The sequence below is a fragment of the Erithacus rubecula genome (assembly GCF_903797595.1).
Source record: "Erithacus rubecula genome assembly, chromosome: 2".
Taxonomy (NCBI): domain Eukaryota; kingdom Metazoa; phylum Chordata; class Aves; order Passeriformes; family Muscicapidae; genus Erithacus; species Erithacus rubecula.
The window spans coordinates 25,363,812-25,377,571 of NC_136685.1; the positions used below are offsets into that span (position 1 = coordinate 25,363,812).

General features: G+C 35.3%; 1 protein-coding gene across 1 annotated transcript in view; it reads right to left on the reverse strand.

Annotated features, from left to right (window-relative positions):
• EYS (eyes shut homolog) overlaps window positions 1-13,760 on the reverse strand; it is a gene marked incomplete at its 5' end in the record, with an annotated part of 591,920 nt that overhangs the window by 105,299 nt on the left and 472,861 nt on the right. Inside the window, one exon of the mRNA XM_079298292.1 lies at window positions 1,063-1,171. Coding sequence (XP_079154418.1) covers window positions 1,063-1,171 — 109 coding nt within the window. The remainder of the gene's footprint in view (window positions 1-1,062; window positions 1,172-13,760) is intronic.

The window sequence follows — 13,760 nt, forward strand, 5'->3', positions numbered from 1 at the left end:
AATAAAGAGTTACATAAATAACTTATGCAATACTCATGTTTAACTTTTCAAATACTAATTTGAAAATATCCTTCTTCACTTTGAGCCTGAGTGGTAAAAAGGATTATCTTGGGCAATATTGGGAAGATATTCATTATTCCTCTTAGAGATAAGAAAAGCCTTTTTTTCTTTCTTTGATTGTGTACTTTGTAAATAGAGGTTCTGGGAGGTTAAGAGCAGATCTGTAAAGCGTAATAGTTAGTCATGAGGATTTAACATTCATACTACATACCATGCAAGGGAAGAAATTCTGTAACAAACCAGCAGTGCATCCTGGGAGATGCATATCAAGATTAGCATCTTTACAGATAACTGGTTTGTCTTCTAGTGAACAAACTTATAAAGCAAGCTGCCAATCACAGTTCAAATTTTTGTCTAAAAGCATTTTAAATATTTCATGCACAAATAATCTTGTGATGAGAGAATGCAAAACAACAGCAATAAAATGAAGACAAAGAATAACTGAAATATTCAAGATTTGGGAAATCTGGCCTCTTGTCCATTCAGAATGAGTCTTCTGATACCAGTTTCAAAATGGAGAGAGGTAATTTTCCAATATTGCTCAGAAGCCAAGTCCTAGCAAAAATACTGACACCAGATAAAACCACTGATGATTCATAACTGTCTTCCACTGGTCAGTGTGGCTTGAAACTAAAAAAGTAACTAGAATTACTACTTATTATTACCTGAATTGTATCTAATAACCCCCAGGCCTTAGGTAAACGATGCTGCTAATACAAATTTTTTAATTCTCTTAGCATCCATGTCCTTTCTATGGACTTTGTGCAGCAGGAATAGAAGCTTCAGTATCAAATGAACTAAGAAATTAATGGATATGTTGCTGTTGCTGTATGTGAAAAGACCTATTAGAAAGAAACTAAGTACGAATAATATCTGAAGAGGAATTACATTTCCTCCTTTAGAAGTCAGAGTATACCTATTCTCATTTGAAAATAACTGCAGTGCATATGCTGATGAAATGTTCAAAGCAAATAGATACTTTTTGATGTTTTATAGACTCACCTGAGATGCTCGATGTGAGAAAGAAAGCCTGTGCTGTACAGGAGGGTTTCCACCTGCAGCCATTTCAATCATGCAGTAACCTTCAGGACTGCCCACAGGCAACATGTAGCTGTAAGGAAACAGAAGATCCCATTGCTGATTGTACTGTTGGTCACGGAGCATTCACACCTCACATGGCAAAGGTAAGGTGAAAGAGATGTCCATACTTCCATAAAAGATGAAAATCTTTGGATGCTGCTAATTCCAGTTTCATGGCTACTGAATTACCCAGGAGACAAAAGATGCCAAGTTTTGTCTACTGATGTCCCTCTTCTGTTTGCTTTCTTACTATTCTTAGCTAGTGTTTGAAATATATACAGAGGAAAGAAGAAACAAATCTTTAAAGATTTAAGAGGGTATTGTTATGTGGTTGACATACAGTCTCCCTAGAATAGATGCAAATGTTATGCACCAAACTTTAAAAAAGATTCTTAAAAAAAAAAATAAATTATTTGGACTGCCAAATTTTCCATTTCTTTTAGCTGAATTATGGTAAAGGACAATGACAGGAGTGTAATGAATGAAATGTTTTGCATTGGGAGAGATACATTTTTGTCTTAGTCCATAGACATATGAAAGTCTTAAAATATTTTAAAGCCCATTATGATTTGTACACTAGAAGTGTACATTAGTAATCATAGAAATTCAGCATTGGCAAGGAAAAATTTAGTCCTGGAGAAAACTATCAAGATTCACCACAGTCTCAAATGGTTCCTTTTTATATATCACCACCTGTTTGGTTGTCTGCAGCTGCCATGGCATGATTTATTCCAGGTTATGCCTTGAGCTTTGTGTTTCTGCTGCTGTGTCTAAAGTCTTATTATTTCATCCTCCTGTCTGTAGATTCATTATCAAATTTAGAATCTCAGTTTTCACCTCTGAATTTGCTGGGAATCTTGTATTGACATAAATTGATTTGATATTGGTCCCTTAATGAATATTTATAAATCCACTGCAGTGCACTGATTTCTGAGTGAGCAGCACAAAAACAGTGTGTTTATTAACTTATCTTATAGGCAGTACATCTAGATCAAAAGCTGATGCTCACAAATTAATAAATCCCATCTTTCCAATGGTTATCTCACTGCTGGTTCACAGTTAAATCAGTCAATACTAATTCATTGACTTTTCACTGTGCTCTGCTGCATGGGGTTGAAATGTGCTAAATTATTTCTACCTTGTAAGTATGCAGCACTTTTCTTTCTTCTGAATCTTTCTTTAAAAGTCTGAGATATTTGAATGGCATTTGTACTATCGCCTTCTGAAATATGATCTAGACTCCTAGACTATTGAAATGAGTTTGAAAAAGTTTCATTTATATTTCTTATTTTGGGTTAAAAAGAGTCATATTGTTAAGGTATTTGAACTGCGTTCCTTCTTGAAAAATCTAAAATTAGCATAATATTTTGATTTTGAATATAAGGAATCAGAAGCAGTGACTGCTGTTTTGAAGACCATCTGATTTGCACAATTTCATTATAAATAATGAATTCAGTAAACAGAAGTTTCTCCTTGATAAACAATGGGTATATTGACAGATAGTTGCTCATCTCCTTTTTAGGTACTTGAAATAAGAACAATTTTGGACAAGTATTGTGTTTTTCAACCAAATCTTGAAATGTAAAATATTCTTTCAATAGATTTATTATTCCTACTCATATTTCAGCTTCTGGAAATTATCTCCATAAATCAGAGTATATAAGGATAATATTTTCATATAATGGAAAATGAACTCATTTGAGATTCTCTCTTGGGGGAAAACAAACTCATAGCCTCACCTTGATACTTTCTACTCTGAGTGGATACTGCAGTGGAGACCTAACACACATGGCAGTGCCTACCCTCTGCCCCTGCCTTGTCCCTGCTTTGCAGAAAGATTTCTGAAGTCTGCATGTTCCTTTTTCTAAATAACCTCTTATATCACATATTACAGTGGTCCAACCCACAAAGAACAAAAGTTTAAGTGAAGTTGCAAAATTAATTAAGAAGATGCTCATTTGATGAAAAATAACACAACGAGGTCTGTGTCAGTGTGACCATCTTCAAGCAATTAGCCATCCATTGACCATTGTAAACTTCCATTGCAAATGCCTGGTGTACACACATTCTCACTGCTTTGTACACATAATTTATATTGTTTTGATCCTTTACTAGAGGAAAAAAGTGGAAAATTAAATATAGGTGCAACTAAAATTAACTTTAAAGACTGCTTGTCAATGACAAGTTCTTTACTTTAGGTATCTTTATTTAGACAAGCTCAAGTGTCATAAATTCATTCAGATAATAATATAGTCATCCCTTTTCAGGCATACCTAGTAATCCATTCTACCTTTAAATAAATACATGAGAAAAAAAGAAAAAAGAAAGTCCAAATAAAACCCCTCAATATCCATGAACAGCAGCCTATTATGCAGTGATTTTGATCATTAGATCTTACCTCCACAAAGGACATAGAGGTGTTTTGCTCTTTTTTTTTTATTTTTTTAAAATTTTTTTTATTTTTTTCATATGCAGCAATGAAATCTCAAAGAGCAGAACAGATTTGTTTGTTGTCAGACAATAGATTAGTGACTGAATAATGAGAATAAAACCAGAGGTTGCAAGCAGAAACCTACTGCCCTGTATTCTGGAATGCATGTTAGGAATGCACTCCGTGCTATCACTGTTTTCTTCAGCATTTGTTTCTTTGTCTGTAAAGATTTCCAATGAATTAACACTTGACATTTCTCTCTGTGTCATCATAGGATGGAAAAACTGTCATTTGAAATGTGAACAAAATGGGTATTTTTCATGCTTACATTACCACAAAATTAGGACTCTTTGAATTTGCTAGATTACTTAAATATGCCTAGAATAGCTTTTAGAAAGAGACAGAGCATGGAAAATTACAATCCAAAAGACAGATTTATTAGAAAATTATAAACATATGAAAAATGGCAATTAAACCATAAATGCTGTCTTAGTCTTTATTATAGCACTTAAACCCAGAAAGTGCTACAACATAGATGAACACGTGCAAAATATATTCATATTAGTTTTTTAAAGCAGTGATGGAAAAAAGAAGGGACTTGAAATATCCTGTCAGAGAAATTACCTGAACTAAAATACCATTCATGTTGCTCTATGACCTGGTTTTAGTTTTCTTATAATCTGTGTTGAAAACTGTCTTAATCTTGCAATTGAATAAATGCAGTTGTATTATTTCACGCAGCTCACAGAAGATTGAACTCCATTATCCGCATTAGAAAAGAGAAAATGAAACTGATGATTTATTCTCTTGACATTTTTTCTTTATTTTTCTAATTAACCTTGTATTATGAGATACTGACCTCGCATTAAGAACACCTGAGATGAAAGTGGCTAATCACTGACATCTTTAAATTTTGAAGTATTTTTAGTTCTGTGGTGCTTTTGCACTCGTTTAGATGCTGTAGGCATTTCAGTCCATCTGCCTCACATCTCAGTGGCACATTCTGGCTGCATTTAAAGCCAGCATATTTTTCCCTCCAGAGACAGTGACAGGAGAGAATGCAATATGATTCCTGTTGCAGGATAATTTTGTCAGGTACCAGAATTGTGATTCATGCACATCACGCTCATCATGATATAGAAGGGATTGGGTGTGCAAGTAGTAGTTATGAGAAATGAGTGTATGTGAAGGACATATGGGCAAGGCTATGCACAGTAATCTAAAGCCATGTGAAGCCCAACCTGTTCCTGGAGATGCTAAGATATAGGCCTGATGAATTCAAATATTTATTTCCACACATTTCAAGCGAGAAGATTTTCAGCCTTCTTATTTGCTCTTGGCTTAGAATATAACGATTTTTTAATAGTTGCTGTGGATTTTATATAAAGTTAAGACCAAGAATTACTAAGGATTTACCAGTTTTTACAAAAGAAAACTTCAACAGGTGCAAAACAGTAGTTATATACTATGTCATTACTAGTTGCATGTTGATTAATTATGTGCATGAACACTGGATTTCTAACAAAGTGCAATGTGTACCTCACACACTCATGACACTATTGTGGGTATTATGTATTGGATTACTTTAGGTCTGGAACTGATAGTCAAAGAAATCCTCTTAAGCTAATTAAGATTGTGGCACCTCTAAATCAAACGTTACCTGGTATAATCTTGCTCAAGTAAATGTTTTAGCATAAATTATCATAGACTACTTCTCCAGCTGGAAATAACATCACACGTTTTTTCTTTTCAAGCTGGTCACCAGGTGGCACTAAAGGAGCACAGTAGAAAGCCTGAACACACACTCCCAAACTAATGTCTCTTCTAATAATTGGAAAGACTGACTTAAGCTCTAATTGATAGCATGATTGCTTCAGCTTCCAGTTATATCAAGGGAAACATAGTAAAGTATCTTAAACTGATTACATGTTTGACAATATGGATGAGAATAGGTCCAGAGACTGGAACTTCTGGAAGACTTTTAACTGCTTTCATGAATTATAAATACATAACGTAATCATGTAAAAATGGGACATTCATGGTTATGTAAACATACTTAAAAAAATTTAGTTTATAGCAACTGTATTTTCTATATAATGCTGAAGGTGCAGTCATATTTCTAACTGATTAAGGACAAATATGACAAAATTAACGTGTCATATCAGCAGGTGTAAATAACCCCAGGATTATAAAGAGAACCTTTTTTTTTATACAAGCTAAATAATCATGGTAAGGCTGTTTCTGACAAATACCTCGCATTGCTAGCAGATCAGGGTTTCAGGTCTTCTGAAAAATTATCAGAAACTAGTTACACCACTGCCCATTTTATAATGCCACAACTGGAGGACTACATTTAGAACTACTTGCTATTTTTTTTCTCCCTACAATCTGAAAAAATGCTAGCCCAGCTTAACAGTTCAATATAGTAAAAAAACCCCCACAAAAATCCCTTTACGAAAAAAGTATTGATATTAAAGACATAAAATAAAACTGTCCTGCAAAACACTGAAATAGTGGCTTCATTTAAACCCTTGATTAACCAGAGCAGTTGTCAAGGGAACACCTAACCAACTGTCAAGTAATACAGGAGATTTTTCAAGAACAGTGATTTTACTTTTGAATGAGCACATTCAATTCACAACCATGAAAATCTATACTGTGCTTGCATTTTTAATAATGTCTTCATAGTTTTCCAAAATTCTTGTACTTACTACCTTTTCTGCCTTAAAAATATATTTCTAAAAATTCCATTACTTTAAAAACCACATCTTTACTTACCAAAAATTAACTTCAGCATACTTTTTTCATGGAAATGTTGGCATGTCTCTTTATCATCTTCTTTTTCAGTAAGGTAAAAATTTGGTATTTCTTACCAACTTCAATTGGAACCCTCAGAAGTGACAATTATAAAAATGAATGCTGCATTTTATGTCTGACATTTTATTTGAAATCAATGAAACATATTTCATAACCTAAAGCAATTCAACATCAATTCTCAGGTTTTCTAGTTGCTGTAAACTGACCAAATAGTAAAAGTGTGCAAAGAGTGAAAGAAAAAAAGGAGACCAAGGAGAAGAGTGATGAAAACAAGGAAGATGAAAAACCCCAAATTACTTTGACTCCTAAAGTGCCTCGCAGGAGTCCTTTGATGACCCTTTCTTTAGAAAAAATAAAACTAACCACAAACACAAAAGAGGTGTGTGCACTTTGGGAATGCATTAGGGAATGATAAACTCCTAGCTGACCCTGAGCCTGTTTGAAATTTGCTGCTCCAGCTGTATGTACTTAAATCTCTGGGTCCTGATGGGACTCACCCCAGAGTGCCAAAAGTTGTGGCCAGTGTCATCACAGGACCTCTCTTCATTGTTTGTCAATGATCTTGGGAGTCTGGAGAAGTGCCAGTTGGCTGGAAGCTGGCAAATATTGTTTCAGTTTTCAAGAAGGGGAAGGAGGAAGACCCTGTCAATTACAAGCCTGTCAGTCTCACTTCAGTGCCTGATAGATTTATGGAGGAACTTATTCTGGGAGTTATTGTAAAACATCTGAAAGACAACACCCTCACTGGCTACAGAGAGCATGGGTTCATGAGGGGAAGGTTTTGCTTAACCAACTTAATCTCCTTTTAGCCATCTAGTTGACCAAGAAAAGAGAGTAGATGTGGATTATAGTAAAGTTTTATGTACTATTTCCTGGAGTATCCTCCTGGACAAAATGCACAGAGCACAGGGAAGTCCATAACACGTTGGCTGAGCAGCTGGCTCTGAGAGGTACTATGTGGGGTTGCATCAGGCTGGTAGCCAGTTCCAGTGGGCTCCTCAGGGCTCAAATTTAGGGCCAATGTTCTTCAACATTTTTATAAAGGATCTGGATGTAGAAATTAAATGTACATTAATGTGAATTTGCTGACAACATTAAACTAGGAGGAGCTGAGGACTTCTTCAGGAGCAGGGAGGCTTTACAGAGAGATCTGGATAGACCAGAGGGCTGGGCAAGCACCAACCACAAGAAATTTAACAAGAGCAAATGCCAGAGTCTTCACCTGGAGTGGGTAATTGTGGTTATACATACAAACTGGGGGAGGAGAGGCTGGAGAACCATTCTGTGTGAGAGAAATGTGAGGGTTTGAGCTCACGGCAAGTTGAATACGAGCCACCAGTGTACCCTGTCAGCCAAAGGGGACAACTCGGGGTGCATTAGGCACAGCATCACGAGCCAGCTGAGGGAAGTGATTGTCTCACTCCACACTGTAGTGGAGCAGACCTATCTCAAGTACTGCATGCAGTTTTGGTGTCAATAAAAAAAGGATATAAAGCTATTACAGTGTGCCTGAAGGAGACTGACCAAGATGGTGAAAGGCCTTGACAACAAGACTTAAAAGAGTTCCTGAAGTCACTTGGTTTGTTCATCTCAGAGAAAAGAAAGCTGAGGAGTGACCTCATTCTCAAGGGGAGCAATGTAAGGAGAGATCCTGATCTCTCTCTGGTGACCAGCAACTGTACACAAGGAAATGGAATGAGCTGACCTGCATCAAGTGAAGTTCAGATTGAACTTTTGGGAAAGTTAATACACTGAGAGGCTGGTCAGTCACTGGAAGAGGTTCCCTGGAAAATGGTCGCGGCACCAAAATGTCAGAGTTCAAGGAGCACCTGGATGATGCTCTTAAGTGTGTGGTTTAATTTTAAGTAGTTTTGTAAGGAGCAGGGAGCTGGAATCAATAACCCTTAGGGGGCTCTTCCAATTTGAGAAAGTCAAACAATATATTTTTGTCATAGATTCATAGATTCATAGATTGAATTGGATTGGATATAACCTCAAAGGTCATCTAAATGCAACCTTACTGCCATGGCACTTCCAGTACACCAGGTTGCTCAAAATCCCATTCAACCTCGCCTTGAACACTTCTACAGATGGAATATCCATTAATTGCCTGGGTATCCTCTTGCAATGCCTCACCACTTTCATAGTGAAGAATTTTTACCTTGTATCTAATCTACACCTGCCCTCTTTCAGTTTGAAGCCATTCCCCCTTGTCCTGTCACACATGTGATTATAAAAAAGACCCTGTTTTCTCTTTTTGCTATAGAGGTATTAGTAGAATTGAAGAACTAATGAAAACAAATGCCTTTACCTTGCCAAACACTACCTAGTTTGCACAGAAGATGCAATTTCTTTGTTTAATGTCGGTATACAGTTTTTTCATACATTATACAGAATCTACAAAAAACCCCAAACCCCAGTGTTTTTGTATAAGCATATTAGTAGCTGAAAATGGTAATACCTACATTAGGTGAAACAGATACTGTTTATGTTAGGTTGTACTTAGCTTGGTTTATGCTTCATTTACTCCAGCTCTGCTACTCCAACAGTCAAATTTATGATCCTTTAGTAGACTGGCTAATGGGACTCTTTCTAATGCATATATTGCCAAGCATACTACAGGCAGCATACACCCAAGGATCATTTATTTCAATGGAATGCTTTTCTTCAACATATATATTTTATGAATCATGACTTTAAAGATATGTGTTCCCAGATTGGATCTTTAAAGGAAAGTATAAATTCTGCTTTTAATCATATCTTTGAAATTCCATTGACTTCATAGGGACTTCACTGTTGTAAACACAATACATCACTGTGCTGTGACAACCAACTGATAGACTGTGACACCTCCATTTCACACATGCAAGAATGGGAATAACACAAAGATACTGGAATAATTAGTGCTAACACTTAAGCAGAGTTTTGAAGTTACAACAAAATTGAATTTTTATCATAATCATTACCATAGTCATTATTGTTGCTCATGATTGTGACAGTATTGGAAGAATAGTTTGTTACAAAATTGATCCTAGGAGTACGCAATAAGTCCTACGGAAACCTTATGTTCTAATCTGAGTTTCAGGTCAAGTTAGTACACAGAAAAATACAGAAAATATATTGTACTTGCTTTTATGTCTTTTGGATCATAGGGTTCCATAGCATATTTTGTGGGCTTTTTTGTCTCTTAGATGAATTCATTGAGACTTCACTGCTGATAAATACCCTGTGTTTCTAAACCCAATAATCCTCCTTCAAGAATTAATATAACTGCTTTCTCCTATTTCTTCTGCAATGCCTCAGGTCCATGTACCAACTGGGTATTTGCTGCACTTGAACAAGGCTGTTTAATTTTCATTGTGGCAACCTTTACCTTATCTTTGAGTCTACATTATATCAAAGAGGAAGACTTCTACTCTTCTATTTTTCAGCACTTCAGAGATGAACACTCCTTAGGGAAGGTGCCTGTGATCTCTTGCATAGCTCATTCTTACACTGTAATCTGCTTTCTCTAATTCTCTGATTTTTAATATAGATGTAATTGCATTCAAGCAACTTTATTAAAAATTATATAATGTCAGAAAAGAAAGTTGGCCTTCCTCTTTCAGTAAAAAGCCTCCAGCTAAAGCTTATGCAACAAGTAATACAAAATATGTAAGACATGAAAATTTGACTATAATCTTCACTGAAAGAATATGCTGGTGTGGAAAGAGTAAAACTTTTTTTATGAAGAGCTATTAGATAATAAGTTTTGGCCAGTTCTTCCCTTATATAGAGATGAAATAATGTCAGCAAACAAAATGGCAATGCTGACCTATTATCTCAAAAGTCATATGCCTTTCTCTCTGAGAAATGGGAAAAAAATTGTCTAGGGATAATAGGTGGTACTAGAGAATTAACTTACAAAAAGTCAAAATAGTCATCAAGTGCGATGATGCAATATTACACTGATGAACACTGGAAGAAGTTGGAACACTTCTGCTAAATAATGAATAAAATTTGATTTCATGGAACATATGAATGCTAACTTTAAAAGAGTACCCTAAAAATATTTCCAATCAGAGGTCTTTTAGTCTCAAGTGAAACATAACTCTCTGACCACTATCAGGAGTTTCCTTCTCTTCAGGTACAAAATCACTTGTAGGTAGAGTGATTTTGAACACAATGAAAAGTAGTCTTGGATCTTGTTTCTGTTTAAGAAAACATTAATATCAGTAGAAGCGGAGTACAACTCTGGAGTATAACAAGAAAGAAAGTGGAGTATAGCAAGAAAAAATCAATATTACCTCCTGGTGAGCAAATTAACACTGTTGTAAGCCTGGCAAAATGGGAAAACTTCAACTTTCAAAATCCGTCTACATTGTTGGTTTGGTATCACATCTCAAAACTATTTTTATGCCATTTATCTACCTACCAGGTAAGTGAATCTCATGCGTATGAATAGATGGTGAAAATAAAGGGAAATAAGAGAACAGTTTATGTACATATATAGGCAATGGTCTCATGTGAAGTGGCTATGAGATACAAAGTTTGAAGAAAATATAGGTATGCACATATTTCTGCCAACAACCAATGTCTAAAAAATTTTCTTATATATACATCAGTTGTGCTTTTTAGAATGATTAAACCAGAACAAAGAGAAGAATAAAGGATAATAACATATCCAAACCACCATATTTTGAGGGGGGTAAGTTGCCCTGAAGACATTAAGAAAAAGTAAAATCAAACAACTGCTGAGGGTTCAATTATCCTAACACGTCACCAAGAAAATACTACAAAAAAACATTGAAAAAGTGCTTGAAGAGAGACATAGTAGGCAGTCTTCAAATTATGTCTCCCATTCCCCAGAAGGGCTATCACTCCCAGCAGCAGAGGGATGCTTCTGGAGCTAGCAACAACTTGGTATTGCACTAGAGCACAGGAATTAATTATTATGTTTAACCGTCTTCAGATACAGTCTTCCATTTATTGTCTCACATAAGTCTGATCCTATGAATGAAATTTAGGAAGCCACTTGACATGTGAATAAAGCTCTATCAATGCAGTGCTGTACAGATAATTGCAATACTACAATGATCTCCTATTGAGGATCTTTTTTTACCTATTACAGACAGAAGAAATACAATGATCAGTAACATATATTACTTCTACCAGGCAGCACTAATTAATTTTCTTTTGCATACTCTGATGATCTAAAATGAACTGTTACCTCCCCTCTACATTAGAAAACTAAGAGAAAAATAGGTTAAGCAATGTGGTTAATGAGAAAGTGAAGCTTCAATTTGAACAGTAAGAGAAGGAACAATTTATATACTAGCACAGGAAATCCTGGATGGACTGGAGAATAAAGACCTATTGCCAACTAGTGCAAACCCTGAGGTTGTGGCTGGCATATTTTTTATACTCAGGAGCAAGAGATATCCTGCTGTATTTCAGTTTTACATATATAAATATCAATTTTAAGAAAAAAGTATATTGCTTTCAGACTCTTTAAGGCTCATGTCTTCTAATCCTTTGTAACCTTAAGCCTTTGGACCTTGTAGCTACTGTCACATTTCTCTAATTATGACTTAGGAAAACTTAATGTTCCTGCTTCTCATAGTGATATTCAAACAGCCTGTTCTTGGTCCCTTCTGGTGACATTCTCAGAAACATCCAAGTAGGAAAAAAAAATTAGGCAGATACTTAATCTCTTTTATAATTCAGCAACAACTGCTGAAACAACTGTATCCTCTACTCAACTCTTCTATGATGGTCTCTGAATGCCTAATTCAGTTAAATTACATTAAGATCAGCTGAAAATATGGCAAGAGTATGTGAGTCAGGGCATACATAACTAAAGGTAGCTTCTTAAAACAGGATATTTAGTTCTCCACTGCATTGCTTAAGAATTGAAGGTACAAATGTTATTGCCAAAGAAAAGTTTTCTATTTAAGACAAGAATTATAACTAATATATTATTTGTGTTAAGCATTACTTAGGCTGTCACAAGCAAAGGGCCATGGAGAAAGGTAATGCACCATTTGTAACCCAGATAAAACTGGAAATGAAAAACTGATCCTTCTTATTAAGCCATAACACCAGTTAAAAGAGTTATCTCTGCAGCTCCAATCCCCACCAACCTTGTGTGTGTCTTTTGATACCATCAGCAAGAAAGAAGGTAAGGCTTTGTCATCAAAATCCCTTCAGGCCCTCTTCAGGGCTGAAAAATAAGTGATTTTTGGAGAAATGAAAGGCACAATTGCCAAAAGTGCTGGGCATGTTACAAATCTACTTTCACAAAGCATGAACAACTCACCTGAAGTCACTAATACAAGGCAGAAACATTAAATAACACTCCCACTAACCAGACTTAAGATTTATTGATTTGTGATGCCTAATGGCCACACAAGATAAACAGTTCATAGCATTTTTAAAAGATTGGTTTTTGATGGATACTTATTGCTTTGAACACACAAAGGAGCAAAACAGAACAGATTTCTGATTTCAGAATACATGCACAAATACAGAATTGCACAGAACTTGAGGCTTACTGTTGTCATCTAAACCAATTAAAGTTCTCTACTCATCTTTATCTGGACCAGACTCATTAAATGTTTTGTTGCAGTCTGCTTTTGATAACACATGTGCTGTTTCCCCCCATCAGAAGGAAAGTACAAGCTTTAGAACTGCTCTGTCAAAGAAGTTAAGATTCTCATAATAATTTCATGTGTATTTTGTACTTGAGCCTATTTAAATCAAAGCATCTAACACAGACAGCTAAAAACATTTTGCTAAGCTATAACCAACTATTTTTAAAGAAAAAAGAGACTGCATTATGGTGATATGTTTATACACATTTCAACTGCAATTTTAAACATAAATGAAGGTATAGGACTATGATGCTTATTGCTTATTAGAATATCAAAAGGCAAAATACAGGTTATAATGTCATTTGGATGTGCTTCAACAGAAACTACCTAAATAGCCAGATGCATATTTCCTAATGTATTATAAATGTCTCTCCTATTTTTTTCATTCACTTTGTTTAGTGATATATTTGAGCTGAAATGTATTATTTGGAAAAATAAATACTGCACAAGATTCCTGAATATTAACTGCAAAACAGAAAAGCAAGGTAAATATTATACATTTAGTTTGTATATGTAGATGAGTAGTCACAGGCCATCTTTTAGGAAGATTTTTGGATTTTTTAAACAAGATAGATTGCTTTCATCAGATTGTAGAAACAAAAAGTATGAGGTGCTCATGGAAAAAACCACAATCTTGTTTGATGTGAAATGTGCCACATTCTTCATAGGTAATCAAAAACTTACACAGGCCTTTTAACAAGATTAATTTTTATGAATGCAAGTCAAGGAAATTGTGGAAG